Genomic DNA, 19629 nt, shown 5'->3' with positions numbered 1-19629 from the left:
ACACATGAAGGCTGAATGTTACTCAAACAGGGTGTAATCAAGTTGTGTAATTGCTCTGCCGGTTTTTCGATGTTGGATCAATATGCACTCAGTTACCTGCAGGTATGTACGGATCTATGTATAAACTACATTGAGGTGACGGAACAGGTCGAACACTTTTTCATGTTTTTGAACCAAAGATAAAAAGCTGAATGGAGGTTTGACTGCATGGAGAAAAAGCATTGGTGGCTTCTTCATGTTATGTTATAAATAAACATTATATTATATTATATTTTGTCATATTACATCATTATTGTTGACTACAACTGATAATGGTACTATTATATAGTAATTTTTCCTATTCTCTTTATCTTCACACAGTCATATTATACTACTTCGTATCGCGAATACAAGCGGCTGAAATGAGCTTTCTCCGCAGGGTGTCTGGGCTCAGCCTTAGAGAGAGGAACAGGAGCTCAGGTATCAGGGAGAGGCTCAAAGTAGAGCCGCTGCTCCTCCGCATAGAGAGGAGCCAGATGAGGTGGTTCGGGCATCTGTTCAGGATGCCTCCCGGACGTCTCCCTGGGGAGGTGTTTCAGGCATGTCCGTCTGGGAGGAAGCCATGTGGAAGACCCAGGACATGCTGGCGAGATTATATCTCTCAGCTGGCCTGGGAACGCCTCGGTATCCTCCCAGAAGAGCTGGTGGAAGTGACCGGGGAGAGGAGTGTCTGGGCTTCCCTGCTGAGACTGCTGCCCCCGCGACCCGGACCCGGATAAGTGGAGGAAGATGGTATGGTATGGTACAGCCATATTATATAGCATATTTCTTTATGACATTGCTTAATCTGTCATAACCAAACCATAATCACTCCATGTCAACCTGTCACTACCAAGCAGCAACCTCCGGTCTCAAAATATGAAGCCCCTGTGGAAGTGTTACAAACTGCAATTCATGGAGAATCCGCTTGAGGCTGTCTGCAGAAACACCAGAAACCACATACACACCCATTCAAAGAAGACGATCTTTACAGCAGTAATTAACATGTTTACAGTCTGGTTCAAAAAACGGCTTGGCTCTACGTGGCTAATTTCTGTCTCGGCACACACTGTACGGGGGGTGAATGTTTCTCTAACACAACGGCTCAGAAGATATTAAGATTATGAGTTTTTGCCCAAATAAGGACATGACTGACTTGACTCCCGGAAGGGGACACACAGCTGTTGGCTCGGAGGCTCAAACCCCGCCTCTTTACGTCACACTCTGCCCGGTTGAGTTCCGCACTTCCAATATGGCTGCTGCCGTCGAATGGCTTCAAAACAGCGCTCAGGAACAGATGGGTGACATCACGGTTTCTACGTCCATTATTTATACAGTCTTAGGTCACTACTGATTATATTTTAATACAGACATACTGCCTGTAATTACCACTATTTACACAATTTGTAACATACGTATATACAGTTGTGCTCATAAGTTTACATGCCCTGGCAGAATTTATGATTTATTGGTTAGTTTCTGTTGTCTTTATGATATAAAAAGAGTAAACACAGTTGTTTCATAAAAATTTTGCTTTCCCCAACCACTAAGAATGAGTGAAAAAAAAGTTTTTCTCTTATCATTCATATTAGAAAAATGGCCAAAAAAACTCAAATTCTGCCAGGGTATGGAAACTGATGAGCACAACTGTATCTAACATTTTTATTCTATCTTTATATATCTATTTTTACTTGTTTCATTTTACATGTCTGGGTTGCTGCAACAACCGAATTTCCCCCGACGATCAATAAAGTAATATCTTTTCTTATCTTAAATTAAACAGGATTTGACTGGACTGTCTGCTGTAGTGGAATTAAAAGACATCCCTCCAGCTCTCTTGCGACCGTTTCACGTGTACACTTGTACAGATGAGGCAGAGCAACGTCAGCAAAATACTTAGTATCTTATAATAGTATAGTAATAGCATAAAAGTTTCAAGCATGTAGCGATATGCAGCGTAAATGCATTGTGTCATATGTCATGAAGTGGGAAAACGACTTGTCTAATGCAGGCTAATGCTATAACGGATGTTTGTGGTCTTTAGTGGTCTTGTGCATCTCGTAGTGGGACACACTGCCTCCACTCGGCTGCATGTTTCTGTTTGAGATGTTGAAATAAGTCGGTCGTGTTGCTGCCTTTAGCTGCAAAAACCTTTAAACAAACTTGTAGTATACTGTCGTTTGTTTCAGGTCCGATGCCGCAAAACTGAACCAAACCACTTACACGACTGACTGATTTGGTAACAAACGCTTCATTAACACTGGCGGCCATGTTAAAACCACCCTAAACTAGGAGAGGCACCCTACTGCAGGCAAGATGGCGCCGCCACAACATCCACACCGGAAGTCCATACCGGAAGTCCATACCGGAAGTGATTCTTTAACCCCCTCTCTACCCAATGCCGGATGCTTCGAACTGGAAGTTTCTTCTTCGTGTAGCGTATTGATTGCATTAGTCTGTCGCTGCTAAATCAATTAGCAGAAAGCTAGCGATAAAACAGCCTTCTCGAGACACGACACTCCAATAATTAAAGTGAACACACATGCACACTGCTCCTTCCATTGTGTGTGCGTGTGCTTGCGTATTGAAATGTATATTTATTCCTTTCTTCCAGATGCATCCGTCGATTATTGAAGGAGACCAGGGGTTGGAGTACACAAGTGTGTCACCATCCCACTTTGGCTGTCCCCTCTGCCCCAGCTTCACCACACGGAGTGCAGGAGTCATCAAGAGGCACCTGGAAGCTCATGTGACAAATGCAGTGCATTTCATGGGTATGGCCTTAAAAATTTTCTTTTTGAGATCATATACCTTCACATGTCATTTTTAACGATACCTTGGTTTCTGCATGTCTAAGGTCATACTTTAACCAGTGTTATATTGTTGTTGCACTCCTTTGCAACTGTTTATAAGCTTATCACATAAAGCAAGTTTCTTTCAAGTGATCCCTCGCAGCACTCAGGGGAATTGTTTCACTTTTTGAAATAGACGTAACTGTTTATAGTAAGGAAAGATACATCTGTATATACTTTATTTATTTTTATATTTTAATATATGATGTTAAATGAAAATGTTTCTCTCAGATACTGGATGATTTTTTAAAAACAATTACTCTCGCCTTTTTTTAGAAATGATGATCTGCAGATGCAATCTCCACTGCAGAGATGGAAGCCATTTTCACTGCCCATTTTGTTTAACCACAATCATCCGCAAAGACTCCATAACAACACACCTCAAGGAGTGCCAAAATAAGTCTGAAGTATCGGTTCCACCCTCTCAACCGCCCTCACCAGAGGCCCACCCTCCTGCGGATTTTACAACAGCTATGTATACATTTGCAGTTTTTCTAGTCATTCTAATTGAAGGTTCCAACTTCAATGTTTTCATGGACGCCAAATAAAGTGATCTTGTTAAGACATTGGTGTACATGCATCAAGCATTCAATCTGAATAAAACTGTTTGACAAGCTCAGAGTGTTTACGCCCATCTAATGTCTCAAAATAGAAGGAGAAACCATTCCCTCCGTTTGTTCTTGTGGTTAATGAACACCCCTGTCACTGTGTCATTGTAACGTGTTACAAATTATGTTAAAAAAGAAACCACACACCTCTACATTTTCCTCCTCCACTCGCCCCTGCACCATAGATAACATTCTGCTCTTCTCTCGTGACTGTGGATCTACTCTGGATCTGTATTTCATTCATTCATTAATCTATACATGTGATCACATAGGCAGACAGCATGCAAGGTAATTTGGAACAAACACTACAGCAAACTTAGATAATGTGACAAGTCCCCATGGAAAGAGACTCCTGCACGCTGCACAGTTATCATAATGAACCTGTGGGGAACAGCTGTGCAGGAAGGAAGAGGGGTCACTGGGGGAATCAGTCAAAGGGAAGCAGGTGTGCAGGGGCAGGACACACACCACAGGGAACTGGTGGGCAGGTGAGGTACAGTCAGGCTAACACAACATAAAATAACATATGACCCAGACAAAACAAGAGAGGCATATGCAGATGTCATCACGGCAGCATCATAATCAGCTTTAAGTATTTCAACACACACTCGGAACAAAAGGCTGTGCATGGCTGAGACGTTAACACTATAACTTAGTGATTCGTGCAGGCTTCTAAGTAACTTGAATTCTCAACAGCCTATACACTTTTTGAGTCAATCAACTAGTCAATAATACTGATACGATTAAAATGTAAGTGCAAAAAAGTTCATAGAATTACGCGTAAACCTACGTGTTTTTGAAGGCTTTTATTTTGCGTTCACGTTCCTGTTTTTCAAGGCTTTTATTTTTTTGAAGGCTTTTATTTTTGTAACTTCCGGTATGGACTTCCGGTGTGGATGTTATTGCAACGTTTTTAGCTTTGTAACTTCCGGTATGGACTTCCGGTATGGACTTCCGGTGTGGATGTTGTGGCGGCGCCATCTTGCCTGCAGTAGGGTACTCTTGGGTAAACTAGAGGTGTGAAGAAATATCGATACAGCAATATAACGCGATACTTTGATCTCCGATATAATATCGATATTTCAACTCTTAATATTGTTTTTTTGTAAAACTAAAAATTCACATTTTAGCCGAGTTGGAACTAAAATATGACTTCAGTATTTCAAAAAGTGGAAAAGTTGTTTTCAATCAAATAATTTTGACTTAATTTGTCCTTTCAATTTTGAGTAATATTGTGTGATTTACATATACACCATCTCTATATTTTTCTAAGTTACCTTTGTAAAATATCACAATATATCACAATATTGTGATATCGTTATATATCATGATACTATTGTATCGTGACCCAAGTATCATGATGCGTATCGTATCGTGAGGTTCTTGCCAATACTCACCCCTACCCTAAACCACAGGTATGACTAATCAGGGAAATCAATGTATCAATCAGCCTCATGTGTGGGTTTGTTTTTGGTGTGAACCCTCCCATATTTTCTCACACACTACCCACAAAACATACTAATAGTCTCTCCTCCTATCAGCTGTCTGCCAGTGACTCTAAAGGAAGTCATTAACTTCTGACGTGCCTCCAAAAAAATGATACGATGGTGTTTTGATGTAACATTTCAATAAGTTTGGCTTTTTAGGACTTAGTGTTTAACTCTGTTTTGGAACTAAAATAATCTGCCTGCTGGAGTTTACAGAAACACAGCCTCTGTTGTCATTAACGCTGACAGTATTTGCCCATAATAACAGGTTTGTCTTCTTTTCTACTGAAGGCAGAAACGTTCTGTTCTCTCAACGCTGGCAGAGATTTTCTTGCACAAATAAATGTCTCAAACAGCTTTCCATGGCAAACTTACATTTAAGTAGGCTAGAACAACTGAGAGGATTCCTTCCAGAAGTGAGACGTCAATCATTGAAACAGTGCCACTTGATCCGACATCAGCTGGTGATGTTTCTCGTTACATAATCCTCAAAATACTTCAAAAACAGTCACTGGAAATATTTAATGTAGGGAGTAAATCTTTCCTTAGACAAGCTGCCACAGGGCCGGATATATGGGTACTGATATAAAAGGTAACCTTACAACAAGTTTAATCATGCCTTTGGTTTGAGATTCAAAGATTAAAAAGTGAACTTTTTTTGCCGTAAGCATCCGATCAGTTCATCACAATTAAAAAATAAGCAGAGAAGGATGCACAGAGAAATACCTGAGGAGGCGAGACTGAAGAAGCCAGAGGACTGGACAGGAAGAGAAGAACAGATAGACAGTAGCCTGCAGGAAAAGAAGAGAGAGGGCAGGAGAGGAGGAGGAAGAAAGGAGGAAGAGGAAGTGAAAAAGGAAGAGGAAGGTAAGAGGAGGAGGAAATAGGAGAGGGGGGCGAGTGGAGGGGAGGAGGGGTTACCGGTATTCCTGCAGCCATAGTAGACAGCAGTTTTTGTCTCCATCTGTCCTTCCCTGTCACTGTCCCGTCCTCCTGCTTCACAGGCTGCAACACAGAGGGGACAGGACACACACACACACACAAACATACACACACACAAACATACACACACACAAACATACACACACACACACACGCACACACACACACATGCACAAAAACACAAAGAACCACATTCATGCATAAAGGTACAAAACACATTCACACTCATAAATGTGTTGAATGGACACTTTAGATCTTGTTTGCTTTCATTTTGTTTTTAACATATATAATCTCATTCATTATCATAGATTATTACCCGGCTTTCTTACTGATCTTCTGGTTGTGCAAGATGCTTGATTCTGATTGGTCAAAACCCCTTGACAACGGTGATTAACTTTCACTGTAATGAGCATTGCCAGAAGCAGAGTGATCACACGTCATGTCAAATCAAGCCATCATCTGATTATTACTTATGTCTCTGAGAGCAATATCCAACTTTTTAGGCTTGTCAGTGTAGCCGGCAGTTAGCAATAAGCGACTTCTGGCTAAGGCTTCCTTTTCCTCCTTGCTGCACTGTTTACTGTTAAAAATTGAGAAGTGATCCGGAGCAAAGAGATATGTCCAGACATGTCTGCAAAATAATTGCCACCATTTCTTTGTTAAAGGAGCCTTTTCATCTCTTTCTGGTGAGTCTCAGCTTCACTGTAAATAGGTATGAACTAGGGATGTCAACAATCAATCCACTATGGATTAATTGATTGTTAAGAACTTACTCAAACACATTTTTTGTTTTGATTTTGTATCACGTGGAACAAACATCATGAGGTCTCATATTTGGTTCAGCTATCAGGGAGGTGTTTTAAGTTTAAAGCATGTTTGGATGTGAATCAGCTGATTAAAGGTGTTGCTCACAGCGGAGACGCTCAGCTGGGGGCTGCGGCTGAGTGACAGGTCTCCACGAGCGCTTTTTTTCTCTGTCAATGGACTGATTAAGTCTGTGCCTACACTTTCATGATTGTATGTCCACTGAGATTATGAGCCTGCTCCATACGTTGAACCCCAAAAAAACCCCACTTTTTGGGGGATTTATTTGCAGTTAATGAAATCAAAGTTTGCCAGAGTAACAACACCATGGAGCAGATTTATAATGTTTGAAATAAACACAGGGTGCTTGTGTTCTCATGAGAAGGATCAGCACTTAGTGAAGTTACCTATCCTCTTACACCCTCTTGTCAATACTTACATCCTGCTTACAGGTTATATAACCTAACACATAGCTATTAATGACCACAACTAGAACAGCATTAACACCTTTAACAAATCCAGGCTCAGTTTTTAGCTCCATGGTATTAACAACTCCGACTCCCCCGACTCCAGCACATGCAGATAGAGGAGCAGTGTTCCAACATTTTTTATGTTTATAAGTTAAATTTCCAACTAAGAACAAGTACCTCTTTAGATGCCTTGGGTTTGGACAGCAGTTGATTTGATAATTTTTACTTTCTGTTTTATGATGACCTCAGTAAGTTAAACATAAATGCCAAATGGCTGTGACGACACAGGGCAGAGTAGATTAGATGCTTGAATTGGAAATAAAATGGTTTTTTTTTAGTTTTTTTTACCAAAATATGGAGCAGGAGACACAATACATCCTGATACGGACCATTCCATCCTCCCCTGAATTTTCAGGTATCAAGTGTTTTCTCTGACACAGACGGGTCAGGGTTCATGAGAGGAACGCCTCCCAGACTCAGCTCTGTAAAGAGCTAATCAATGCTATCAGATTGGTTCTATGTGTGTGGAATGCCCTCAAACAAACAGGACAAGACCAAACATGACAAACAAAACAATGCTGGGAATCAAGGTTATTATAGTTTTGCATTTTTCATTAGTTTTTATTTTTATTTCGTTTTGACTTTTTGTTTTCAATTTCAGTTTAGTTTTAATTAGTTTTTGAAGCGGGTTTGCTAGTTTAGTTTAGTTTCTATTTTTTGAAAATGCTTAGTTTTAGTTTAGTTTTTATTAGTTTCAGTATTAGTTTTAGTCTTTTTTGCCTGTGTGCCTGGCCGGGGGTTAGCTTCTGTTTCAGGGTAAGGGGCCTGGCCGCTCTCTCTTGCCTTGACAAGGTATGCTAGGTTAGCCGTCTTGTGTGAGCTTTTCAAATGGACTTTAAGATTAGTGGGATTTTCCCCCTTGAGAAACATATTTTCAACATATTTTATCACCTTCCATTGCAAGGCACTTACTCCTATCAGAGACAGTCATATTCAAAGTAATCCCAAATGGGGCTCTGCCGCTTTCTCCTGACTTTCGCTGCCATTAACGCTCTGCAGGCAAAGTGTGGACGTGTGCCTGCTTGTGCGAATGAGCCAAATGAAGTGAAACTGGCAGAAAACAAACAAAAAATTCATATCCTAAAAAATAGGGAATACTGGTGGATACTCTGTAGGATAGTACTCTCCCTGGGGTGTCGGTCAGAACACACTGGACAGGAGGCAGGAGGGAGCTTTAACCGTTTAGTGAATATTCTCCTTGTACAGCACAACAGTTCAGCAGACCCAATGAGGCCACAGAGGAATAGGTATGAGTGTGGTCGGAAACACATCAAATAAATACACAAACATAAGGGTGATGGTCACAATATGGACACTTAGGCTAGCATTACTGACCCTCTATAGTGTTAAATAATATGGTGACTCACTGATACATCTTTAACAATAAAATAAGCAATAAACAATAATCATTGATACAGAGATAATGATTCAGATGCTACCACTACAAGTATACTAATAATCAATAATCAACAGGATCATATGGGTGATTAATAATATGAGATGACGCATGCGCTCATGGCGTCTATTTTCTCTCTCGGGAGTTTTAACACACGTGAATGCTTATGGACAGGAAAAGTCAGTTCTCCGTCTCATTATACTTACTTGTTGGGCATTCACACAGGAACGGTTATAAACAGGGCAGGTAGTCGGAGCGAGAGAGTTCGTCTCGATTTAATCCCCCTGCAGTTCTGCCTCGCTGTGAGTGCGCGCGCCTGTCAGCTGCAGGCTCCGTTCGGCGCGCTCCCGCGCAGATGCAGAGAGCAGAGAGCAGAGCAGAGACGTCCACCCGATCAGTCTCTGACTTTATTACATATCCACTCAAAATGCTGAGTTTAAGACGAAAACTAAAGACATTTTCTCTATCATTTTAGTTTATTTTAGTTAGTTTTGTAAACTCACAATACAGTTTCAGTTAGTTTTCGTTTTTTTGTGAAGCCTCGTTTTTATTTTTATTTCAGTTAACGAAAATGTTTTTTCACCTCTCGTTTTCGTTATTTCGTTAGTTTTCGTTAACTATAATAACCTTGCTGGGAATACAGCTACAGTTAGACGGCAACAAAACTGAAAGAAATGATGCTTGATTTGGAGTTTTTGCACTTTCATGCAGATATATTAGAGACCAGTACATTGTGAGATTTAGTGATAAACAGGTTGCATTCTGCTAGCATTTGCTCACCAAAGCCTGCTGATATTTGATTGGTTAATACTACCTGGGCTGAAGCGTACAACAAACAGAAACAACTACACTTCCAAAACTAAAATCCAGAGCCTGTATTCACAAACATACTAAGAGTCCTCTCAGAGAGCTCCTGGCTCATCTTAAAACTTTGAGTTAGGACTCCAAGCCCAGGAATGATTCAGGAGCAAACTCAGAATAACTTCTTCCTCCTCATACTTCACATCTTGTTTTCTGTTTCCGGTTTTTGTCCCCTTAAAAAGTTCAGTTTCTCTGTTTGGATGCTTTGAAAAATGATCCATCCTGTCCTGGACGTGCATTCTCTCACTCTGAACTTTAAGAGATGTTTCTCTTGTTTGCTTGAAGAGAAATATGACGAAGAGGCATATTTATGGAATAAAAGTCAACAAAGAGTGAAAAGGTTTCCTCTTTGACGCAGGCTTGACTAAATTTCACTCTGTGTCAGCGATTAAAGTGTGTAATGTTTTTTTTTCTAATTCCTCTGGGGTGCCTTTACACCTTTAAACACAACCAGCAGATGGCATGTCCTGACATTTTCACCACTTGAAACAATTAACTTTCCTACATTTATACTCAGATCAGGTTCTGGGTGATCCTGTATCGTGTGGTTTAGTCCGCACTTCATTCGGGCTGAGGCAGGAAGCCATCTGTCACTTCCAAAAAGTGTATATGGGCCAACAGGACTCGATGAGGTTGACCCAATTTACCAAGAGAATCTAGATCATTCTCAATCATTAGATTATCAGACTCCATGTCTGCTGCACGATTTATAAACACAGCTATGATCCATGTGATTTATAAAGGAATCATCTGATGCTACATTTAAGGATGTGGCCAAGTGGAGAGTTTCAGCATCCCTCACCCAGAATGCCTCATGGGAAGTTTGTGTTGTAAACCCCTAAAGAACTGACTGTAAATATTATCTTTACTGTTAAATACCTTTTCATCAGTGTTATTGGCAGTCAGGTCCAACTAAGAGAATGGAATTCATATTTGATTACACTTCTGAGCTGGCAGACAGACCTTCTGTACATACATGACTTTTCTTTTTACTTTCCCACCTCACTCTTCTTCTTTTTCTTCTTCTTCTGTTTCTGTTTCCTCTGTCTCTTCTGCAGGAGGATGGTCTCGTATCTCGGCCTGGGATGCTCCTGAGGGGGAAACAGTCAAGTTTGTGATGGTATGAGGATGCATGTGTGTGTTTTCTTTATCAGCGTGCTTCTGTTGCAAATGAAGATTTAAGTCTGGTCTCTCACTGTACAACTTTGCAGAAAATGATCAGCCTCATGCCAGTGTGGAGTGTTCTACCAGCAGTGTCTTTACATTTTGGATGCCTACATGTGTGCATTAGAGCTTTTTTGAGTGTTTGTTTGTGTGTGTACCTCGTCGTCCTCGATGCCTGTAAGATCCCAGCTGAAGCTCAAACTGATCTGTCGCCGCTTCCAGTGCTCCAGGAACAGCACAGCTACAAAAAAAGAAGTCCTGTTTTAGTAAGAAGTCCTGATAATCAGCATCATCTCGTGATCTGCTGATGAACAGACAGACTGATGCACTTTTTAATTAAATTCAAATTCAAATTAAGGTCCACTTGGGTAGCTTTATCAGAGGATGTATTTTCTGCTCATTAAAACACAAACATGTCATGATATAGCTCAGTGCTCTCAGTAAGACTTGTCCCATGCACTGAAGTACATTTAAAGTAATAGATGTCAGTGAGCATCTTTGCATGTAGGCCATCCACTTGAGTAACCTCACCCCACAGAGACATGAAGATGGCGAAGAAAACAGTTGCAGGGTTGTCAAACAGGTGTGATGCTCTGGCGGTGCCACAGGCCGTGCTGAGGTGCCAGAAGTCGCAGGCTCCGTCACACAGGGGACACATGGTGAAGTTTAGACTCTCGTCACACATCTCCTGACTGAGGGGGAGGAAATCAAGACTTCAGTCACAGAGCACTTTGAGACTAGGGCACTCTTGAAGAAGCTTTTAAACTGCACATGAAACTAAAATGTATACACAATAAAAGTTCTGCATTCCTGTTTCTGAGTTTGGTCGTAGCGGAACATTAGAAATGAATGAGAGATTTAACACATACCCACACTAGAAGCTACTCTTCTCTGACCTTATTCTTAGCCAGTGTAGGCTGAATTATCAACCTTTTGCCTCGTGACACACAAACACACCACACACCACACACACACAATGCCAGGTAAACCTTCTGTGTTCCTCCCACACACTCATGACTAAAGCCAGATACAGCAGGTATCTGGGCAATCCCTGTCTACTGTGTGTGCAAAGTTGTGTGCATGTATTCAAATTGCAGAAGCAGGATGAGCAAATTGTTCGTATTTCATGTTGTTTTAAGGTTTATTTGTCTTTGTCACTCTGCTTTAAAGTGAACATCTGGAGAATGTCACATTTTACTGATTTGACACAGCTGTAGGAGGGTATGTGTAGACTGATTTAAGTCTATGTCAGCAAAATGCTTATTTTCATTTCAGTTGATCTGAGAAGCAAACTGAGTTTGATTAATGTTTCCTTTTTTTATCCCATGGGTGAATGTTTTCATGCTTTGGAGTCTTAATGGCTAAGGAGTGCAAAACTTTTCCTGCAGAGCTCTGGAGATTCAGGACGCATAGAGGCAGAAGAGGCATAGAGCTATGAGGAGGAGAGCTGGTATAAGAAGAAGAAGTCTTTATGGAGAGGAGCTGGAAGCCGTGTCTCTCCTCTCTCATCATGGGCAACGTGAGATCTCTGGCTAATAAGATGGACGAGTTAACAGGACTAGCCGGGAGTCAGACGGAGTTTAAGGAATGTAGCATGGTGTGCTTCACAGAAACGTGGCTGCATCAGGATATTCCCGACCACAACGTCTCCATTGACGGCTTCCAGACTGTCCGGGCAGACCGGGATAGCAGCGAGAGCGCTGTGGGCCTCCGACCATATTATCTGCACAGGGAGATCTCACATGTCATACTGGTAGCTGTTTACATCCCCCCTCTGCCAACCCGACTACGGCGTCCAACGTTATCAATGCTGCCATAGCCAGACTCCAGACAGACCACCAGAGTGCCCTCTTCCTGATCTCCAGACAGACCACCAGAGAGCCCTCTTCCTGATCTCCCGGGACTTCAACCATGGATTTATTTTATACATAGCTTATTACTGTATTTGTATAACTTATTGTGTATAGAGGAATAAATAAAGTATTTCTGATTCTGAACTTTTTGAATCCCTCAGTAGATCACTCTAACTGACAGCTTTAAGACAATCTGTGGGTGCTGCAATGTGATCGTTCAAGGCAAAAGTCTAGGCAGAGACACATTTATTTAAAGCACTTGTTTTGCAACAGACAGACTGAAGCTAAAAAACTCAAAACAAACAAAAAAATATTCCCTCTCAGACAAAAAAACAGATTCTCAAAGGTGTGATCCTCTGTGACCAGAGACAGTCGTTAGCTACAAAGCTTTTTTAAAGCCACCAGGATCGTTACATATTACAGCAAGTTTACCTTGCTGAGAGTTGCTGGTTTACCTTAACAAGTGGTTTGTTTTCTGTTATTTTGTTGTGTTGGATCTACAAACAACTACTAGACATAATAATACAAACTAATCTAATGAACTAAAGCACTAAAACAGCATCTCTTTTCCTCAGGTTTTTACAATCCATGCTTGTGGTTTTAAGAGGACAGCTCCAATCAAACAGTTAAACAGATCTGGTTTACAATCTAATGCAATGGCTCTCCCACTCTTGCTTCAGCATCTTCAGTTTTGTTGACATATTGAGAAAAATGATCATGGTACTTTGAATGTTTTATTAAAGTCATAGTGTATAGAGGTGGTGTATTGGAGTAAAAGGTGTTCAGGATGTTTTGCTCCTCTTGTGTGTACTTATGGAGCAGACAATATATTAGGAATGCACTCAAGATCAAAACCACATACTACCACTACAATAATATGTAGTGACAGACCGATATGTTTTTTTCAGGGCCGATACGATACCCATTATTAGTAGTAAATGAGGCCGATAACCGATACTTGGAGCCGATATTCATTTGCAGTAAAAGGGGAAATATTGTTGTCAAAATTTTGAATACAAACTCCAACAATTAACTTCATTTAAATGCCTTTAAACAGCTTTTCAGATTTTCAACATGTTAAAGTTTTTTTTTTATCTTAGACGATAGACATCTTTGTTTTAAAATTCTAACACAAAGTGCAGGGAGCTCTCAGGCTCAGCAGCATGTCTTATAAAGTTCAATGAAAACTTAAATAAATAGCTCTCTAAAGTTTTCTACAGTAAATAAAGTTTTTCAAAATTTCAATATAACTGAATTGTTAATCCTTCACTTATCTTTGTTTATGGGGATATTTCAGTTTATTAGAAGTGTGGTTGTATGAGTTTTAAATCACTAGTAATTGTAGGGGCCACAACGGATGCTGCTCAGCTCGTCTCCTGTAATGAGAACATCAAGAGAAATGAAACACAAGCTAGGTTACGGTTTCTGCAGACGGTGTCATTTCTGCCACGTGATTTAGTGAATTTTGAGCCAAAATAACCCAGTTTTAAATTGATCTCTTATCGGCCAGCAGATTTTTAAAAAAGGCTGATGCCGATATCTGTTAAAATGCTGTATATCGGCGCCGATAATTTATGATAATATTATAAAGTACAGTTATCACCTTTTTGATTGAAAAACTGAAAACGTAGAAAATGTATGGCAGTAAAATGAATGGAGAGTTTTTGTTTGGGTGGCATTACACTCCACAAGTGGTCATAATTGTTTTTAATTTTATTTGGTTATTTTATTTGATTATGTATTGTTTTATTATTTCTTTTTCATTTATTATTTTAATGTTCTTAATGTATCCTTTTTCATTTGCTCCGACGTGATGTCCTCTTCTTATTCTGAAAACCTTTTTATTGTCCTTTAATGATTTTACTTATTTATCCATTTTTATTCATTCATTTTATTCATTTGTTTTTATTTATTCATTGTTATTTTATTTTCAAAAAACCTCTTTAAGAATAATTTATTGGTCTATGGTCACACCACTTTATTCCGTTTAATTTAGGTTTATTCTTTTTCATCTTTTGCGGTGTATTTGTATTTGTTATTTGAATCATGCTCTGCTTGTCAAAGCACTTTGTAAACATTTGTTTTTAAAGGGTGCTATACAAATAAAGTTACTATTATTACTATTATTACTATTATTACTATTATTATTATTATTATTATTATTATTATTATTATTATTATTATCATTATTATAACAGATCTGTGTATTATCACAATACAAAGGTCTATTTCTGTACAGTAACATGAGCCTCTCAGTTGCAAAAAAGAAGCACTTTTCAGAGAACACACTTTTGCCCACAATCATTTTTTGCAGCCCTTACAGCTTCTTCTCTTCTGATTGTGAAGCATCAGCTGGAGCAGTTTTAAAGATTCTTGTATCTGTGAGTCTTTTAAATCCCAGGTTTAAAAACCCTACACTTCCCCTTTAATGCAGCTATGTCAGATTTGACTCAAGTTCTCACAGAAGAAGCAGCAGCCCTTTTTTGTGGTACCTCGGTACATTGGTATCCACCGTCGCCACCCCATAACCAAACACAATGATTCCCACTATGGAGGCGGGTATCAGCAGCTGTGTGTAGACACCGAGCCATGCGAAGTACAGGCCGATCTTCTCCCCAAAGTACTTCCTGTGGGGTCAGAGGTCAGGGATTAGGTGGTGAAAGTTACAGTGAAGTTCACGGTCTTGGCAGAACAGACTGCTGAGAATTAAATGGCACGCAACACAGGTGTGAAAGTCCTGGCGCTGGGTTAAAAATAAAAGCCTGAAATAGAATCTGAGGTGTTCAGTGATTTATTTAAGGCTCTCATTCATCAGGCTGAGCTTTAAAAACCACTCTCTCTTTGGACTGTGCTCACAATAAGCCTGCTCTGTTTGGATTTACAGACCTGAGCAACAAACACTGCAAGTACTAACTCTGACTCTAAAAAACTGACTCATCCAGTATCAATTACAAAACCATGAACCAGAGCCTGCTCACTTTTTAATTAGAAAATTACTTCTATTTAGTCTGAATATCTTAGAAATGTTTGATTATTTTATGATGTTGTGAGAGTTACATTTTTACCAGAAACTTTACAGCATATTTTACAACTTAAACTCAAAAAAGGAAGACAATGGAGTCCTTGATCTGAGCCCATGCAGTGATTGCCACTACAGAGTCAAGTCTCTTTAGAGAAGATTCATTCAGACTGGTTTTACTTCACCATCCTTGTAAATGTACAGTTTAGTGTCAGTAATAACAGCTAGTTTAGCTTGTCTTAGGAAGGCTACAGATAACTGTGGGTATATCTGACAGTTTTCTACAAAGGTAATAAAACCTTTAAAATAATTGAATACTTGGGGAGAAATTATTCATTCTTAAGAAAGCAGCAGTGTAATAAGCAGAATAATGCCTAATGAGCAGTTTGCTAAAGCAGAACAGAACCTCTGAAGGAGTTAGAGAGGGGAAGATCAGATTACAAGTGACCACTTGGTCAACACTTTGAGATGTGTTTTAATACCAGGTGTTTGCAAACATACCACCATGTCCACTTGTGATGTGATTACCAAGGACAAATGTTCATACCAGAGTACACAAAGTCAGTGATGTAACATTACCTGACTAGATCGATGGGCTGGTACTTGTAAAAGGCAGAGTATCTGGCCCACTCTTCATGCAGCACCTGAAAACAAACAGGAAAGAGACTGCAAGAGTCACTGTGGGTGTTTGTTGTTATGTTGTGGTGTGTTGTGTTGTGTGTTTACCAGTTGTAGCAAACAACAACAATCCTGAGAGGCAGAGCTGACCTGGGGGCAGAATAATCTGATTGGTTGAGTTAAATCTCAGAGGATGAAGCTGAAAGACTGCAGTTTGAGTAATATCACTCTGTAGCCAAGAGAAAAGGGATACAATGGGCATTTTAAAGCCTTCTGCTCTAATTTCCAAAGATTGTTATCTCAGTGTAGAATTTTATATGACGTTGAAGGCTATTACATAAATGTCATGATCATGAATAAACAAGGAAAGTTGATATATTTTTGTTTTGCTGCATTCTTTAGATTTCAACTCAGTGAGTGTTTTTTTGTGCAGCTCTGAGAAATATTTGTTTAACTTACTCTCCAATCTGTGTCGGTGTTAGACAGATGGGAGGTGGAGACAAACTCAGAAAAGACAGACAGAAGAAACCATTGTTTAGGAGAGTGAGGGTTTCATTGCTTTTCAGCTGTTGGAAGTTTATGAGTCTAGACTTTTAGATGACAGGCATCTTTTATACAGAACACTATATTACTTTGTTATGACCTGACTGAGTACAGCATACTAAACATGGTTCTGCCCCTGCAAGGAACCACTTCATTCTTAGGACATGCCAATTTTCAGACAAGTCAGACTGATAAATGCATGTTTGCTTGATTGTAAAAAGCCAACACTGGGTGGCCAACTCTGTGCAATAACAGTATAATAACAATAACAATATTTTGTATATAGTTTATTGTTATTGTATTTAATTTAATTTAATTTAATTTAATTTAATTTAATTTAATTTAATTTAATTTTATTTTATTTTATTTAATTTTATTTAATTTTATTTTATTTTATTTTATTTTATTTGTACTTCTATCTTATCCCTTCTTCTATTAATATTGTGACCTTCTTACATACTGTTTATAAGAGCTCTGTAATGAATAAAGTATTTCTGTTTCTGATTCTGATTCCCCCTGAACCTTGCCGTGGTACAGGAGTGAGTTAATACAGTGATATGTTACAAGAAGGATCACTTTCTGTTTGCTCTTCAGAAAAAGGTTTATTGAACTTTTGACTATGTGGATTCAATATTTTATACCCTATGGACATAATTTGTGGATGAACTAACCAGGCATCCTGTGATTCTGTCTCATTTTAGTAAATGATATAACAGATTTATTCTTGTAACATTTTATCTCCTCCAAATTCTACTTAGCTTTAATCTTTCCAAAAACCAAAGAAACAAAACGGAGGACTGAAAAAAAAGAAGCTTCTTCTTGGTGCTGTGTCAAAAATCAAAAATCAAGAATAAGAATAAACACGTCATTGCACAAGCACTGTTTTCCTTCCTAAAGGTCACTCTAGAGTACTGCAGCAGTGTGTGTCTATGTTAGAGAACACTTTGTAGACAGACAAATGACAACGAGGAGTGAAAGAAGCAGAGGATTAAGGTAAGAGAAAGAGAGACTTACTTGTCTGTCACTCTTCTCCTCGATGTGTCCGATGACCTTGTAGTCCCCCTGAGGAGAGAGAGGAGAGAGGGAGAAACTGAGGAGTGCACAGAATCAAACAAACAAGCATCTGTAAAGGACTAGACACTTATACATGCAAATCCTTACAGTAGAGTGCAAATACACTCAGTATATTCAGACTGAAAACAATCATTGAAAATCCCTGCAGAGGATAAAACTTTGCTGTATTCAGACATTATATTGCATTGCTGAATCTCCCTTTTGTTTTACTTTATTACAGAATGTCGTATCATTAATGTCCTAACCAAGTCAGGAGGAACCATTAATCAAAGAGCCATTCCTTGATGTTCTTCCAATGTGCTTTAACTTAGAGAGTATTAATGTCAGCTGCAGATAATTTGGACTCCACGTCATATTTTGGGCCAAGCTGCTGTATGAAAGCACTGACTGTCAAAGTCAGTTTCATTTTTCATATTGTGGTGAAAGAAGTCAAATCCAAAACTTACATCGTGAAGAGGGAAGGCAGAGTCGTACACGCCTTTAGCTATCAATGTGTTGATGCCTGGAAGAGAGAGAAAGACAGAAAAAGAGAGGAGTTACAAGAAGTAGCTCTGAAGTGCGTCTCTCCTCTTGTTCTGGCATTCAAAACTATCACTTCAAACCACTCATGAAATTAATTTCCTGTATTTATTGGACAGAAGTAAAGATTGATTGACCGACCACATAGGGCCTCTGTACCGTCCCTTGCTTTATTATCTCTTCCTGAACCTGATGTTCATCTTCATCTGAGATTCTGTATTCCACCCTTCAGCACTGTGATTTCTAACTGCATCATTTCAACCCTACAATCCATGTTTAGTCAGACTTGAATTGGGTCAAGTATGCATCACTTAAGTCTTTGAATGTTTTCACGTAGAGAGTGACGCCTGACCAGCTCACCTTTCATTTAAGTGATCTATTAATGTAATGGGGGCTGATTGCCATGCAGTGACTACCTGTGCTATTATGAAACAAACGATAGAGATCACATATCATTCCATTCAAACGCATGAACGCTCCCTCCACCAGCTAGGGGCAACCACAACTCCCAGAGGCCCCTTCTTCAATCTCAGCCTGACCCAGGAAGTATGACCCACTTGTAGCGGAGATGGAGGAGGGCAGCGGGGAGTGAGCTGTGTGACTGTGTGTGTGTGTATGTGTGTGTGTGTGTGTGTGTGTGTGTGTGTGTGTGTGTGTGTGTGTGTGTGTGTGTGTGTGTGTGTGTGTGACAGAATCTGAACACCAAATATGAGAAGAGAGAAAAAATAGAGGTCAACTAGATGCAAGTCTATTTTCTGTCCCCCTCGTCCCCTACAGCTCCATCACTACCCGCTGGCTGAGACCTTCTGCTGAGATTGGGGCGCCAATGAGACATATGGGGGACACTGGAAATGAGATGCGTGTCATTTCTATCTGCATGTCATTAAACTCTACCGATGTACTGCACAACCCCTGAGGTAGTAACCAATAACCTAAATGTGGGGTGTGCTAGATGACCTGCAGCTTAGTTAAGACATCTCAATGGATGACGGACGTCAGTGGAGTTCTTTTTCAAGTCCTCTTGACATAATTATACTAATGTTTGTATTCAGCATCATAAAGTTGACTTTTTAATAAATATACTCCGGTCGAGTCAGGCTTCAGGAAAGTGAGATAAGAGGGTAGCTAGTTTGCATATCCAGGACACCAAATAAGGATTGAACAAAGACTGAAATGGGCTTGCACCGTCAGGAACAAGTACTTCAAGACTACTCTAGGTTTTTCCAACTTTGTGCAACATTTATCTTCAATGTGCTGTGTCTTGAACACCCCTTGGTTATCTACTTAAAGTATTAATTAAATGCATTTCTGTCTTTGTTTGTATGACTGTTCTATTGATTT

At 39.7% G+C, this 19629-nt stretch overlaps 1 protein-coding gene and 1 long non-coding RNA gene across 3 annotated transcripts in view; one reads left to right on the top strand and one right to left on the bottom strand.

Moving 5' to 3' along the window:
* Positions 1 to 19629, bottom strand: part of ano2b (anoctamin 2b) — a 107501-nt gene that overhangs the window by 54701 nt on the left and 33171 nt on the right. The window contains exons 7-15 of one of the 2 annotated variants that reach the window (XM_034674095.1): positions 18216 to 18271; positions 17710 to 17757; positions 16114 to 16178; positions 15008 to 15142; positions 11194 to 11354; positions 10821 to 10903; positions 10500 to 10589; positions 10378 to 10410; positions 5887 to 5970 (exon numbers count right to left, since the gene is read on the bottom strand). In XM_034674095.1, coding sequence (XP_034529986.1) covers positions 5887 to 5970; positions 10378 to 10410; positions 10500 to 10589; positions 10821 to 10903; positions 11194 to 11354; positions 15008 to 15142; positions 16114 to 16178; positions 17710 to 17757; positions 18216 to 18271 — 755 coding nt within the window. The remainder of the gene's footprint in view (positions 1 to 5886; positions 5971 to 10377; positions 10411 to 10499; positions 10590 to 10820; positions 10904 to 11193; positions 11355 to 15007; positions 15143 to 16113; positions 16179 to 17709; positions 17758 to 18215; positions 18272 to 19629) is intronic. The other variant, XM_034674096.1, reaches the window with a different exon arrangement.
* LOC117805382 lies at positions 2410 to 3334 on the top strand. The gene is made up of 3 exons (XR_004629415.1): positions 2410 to 2550; positions 2633 to 2792; positions 3147 to 3334. It is a non-coding gene; the product is annotated as an uncharacterized LOC117805382 (long non-coding RNA).

Source organism: Notolabrus celidotus, chromosome 21 (genome assembly GCF_009762535.1).
Source record: "Notolabrus celidotus isolate fNotCel1 chromosome 21, fNotCel1.pri, whole genome shotgun sequence".
Classification (NCBI taxonomy): domain Eukaryota; kingdom Metazoa; phylum Chordata; class Actinopteri; order Labriformes; family Labridae; genus Notolabrus; species Notolabrus celidotus.
The sequence above is the reverse complement of the archived record's forward strand: the minus strand, read 5'-3'. Positions and strand labels throughout refer to the sequence as shown.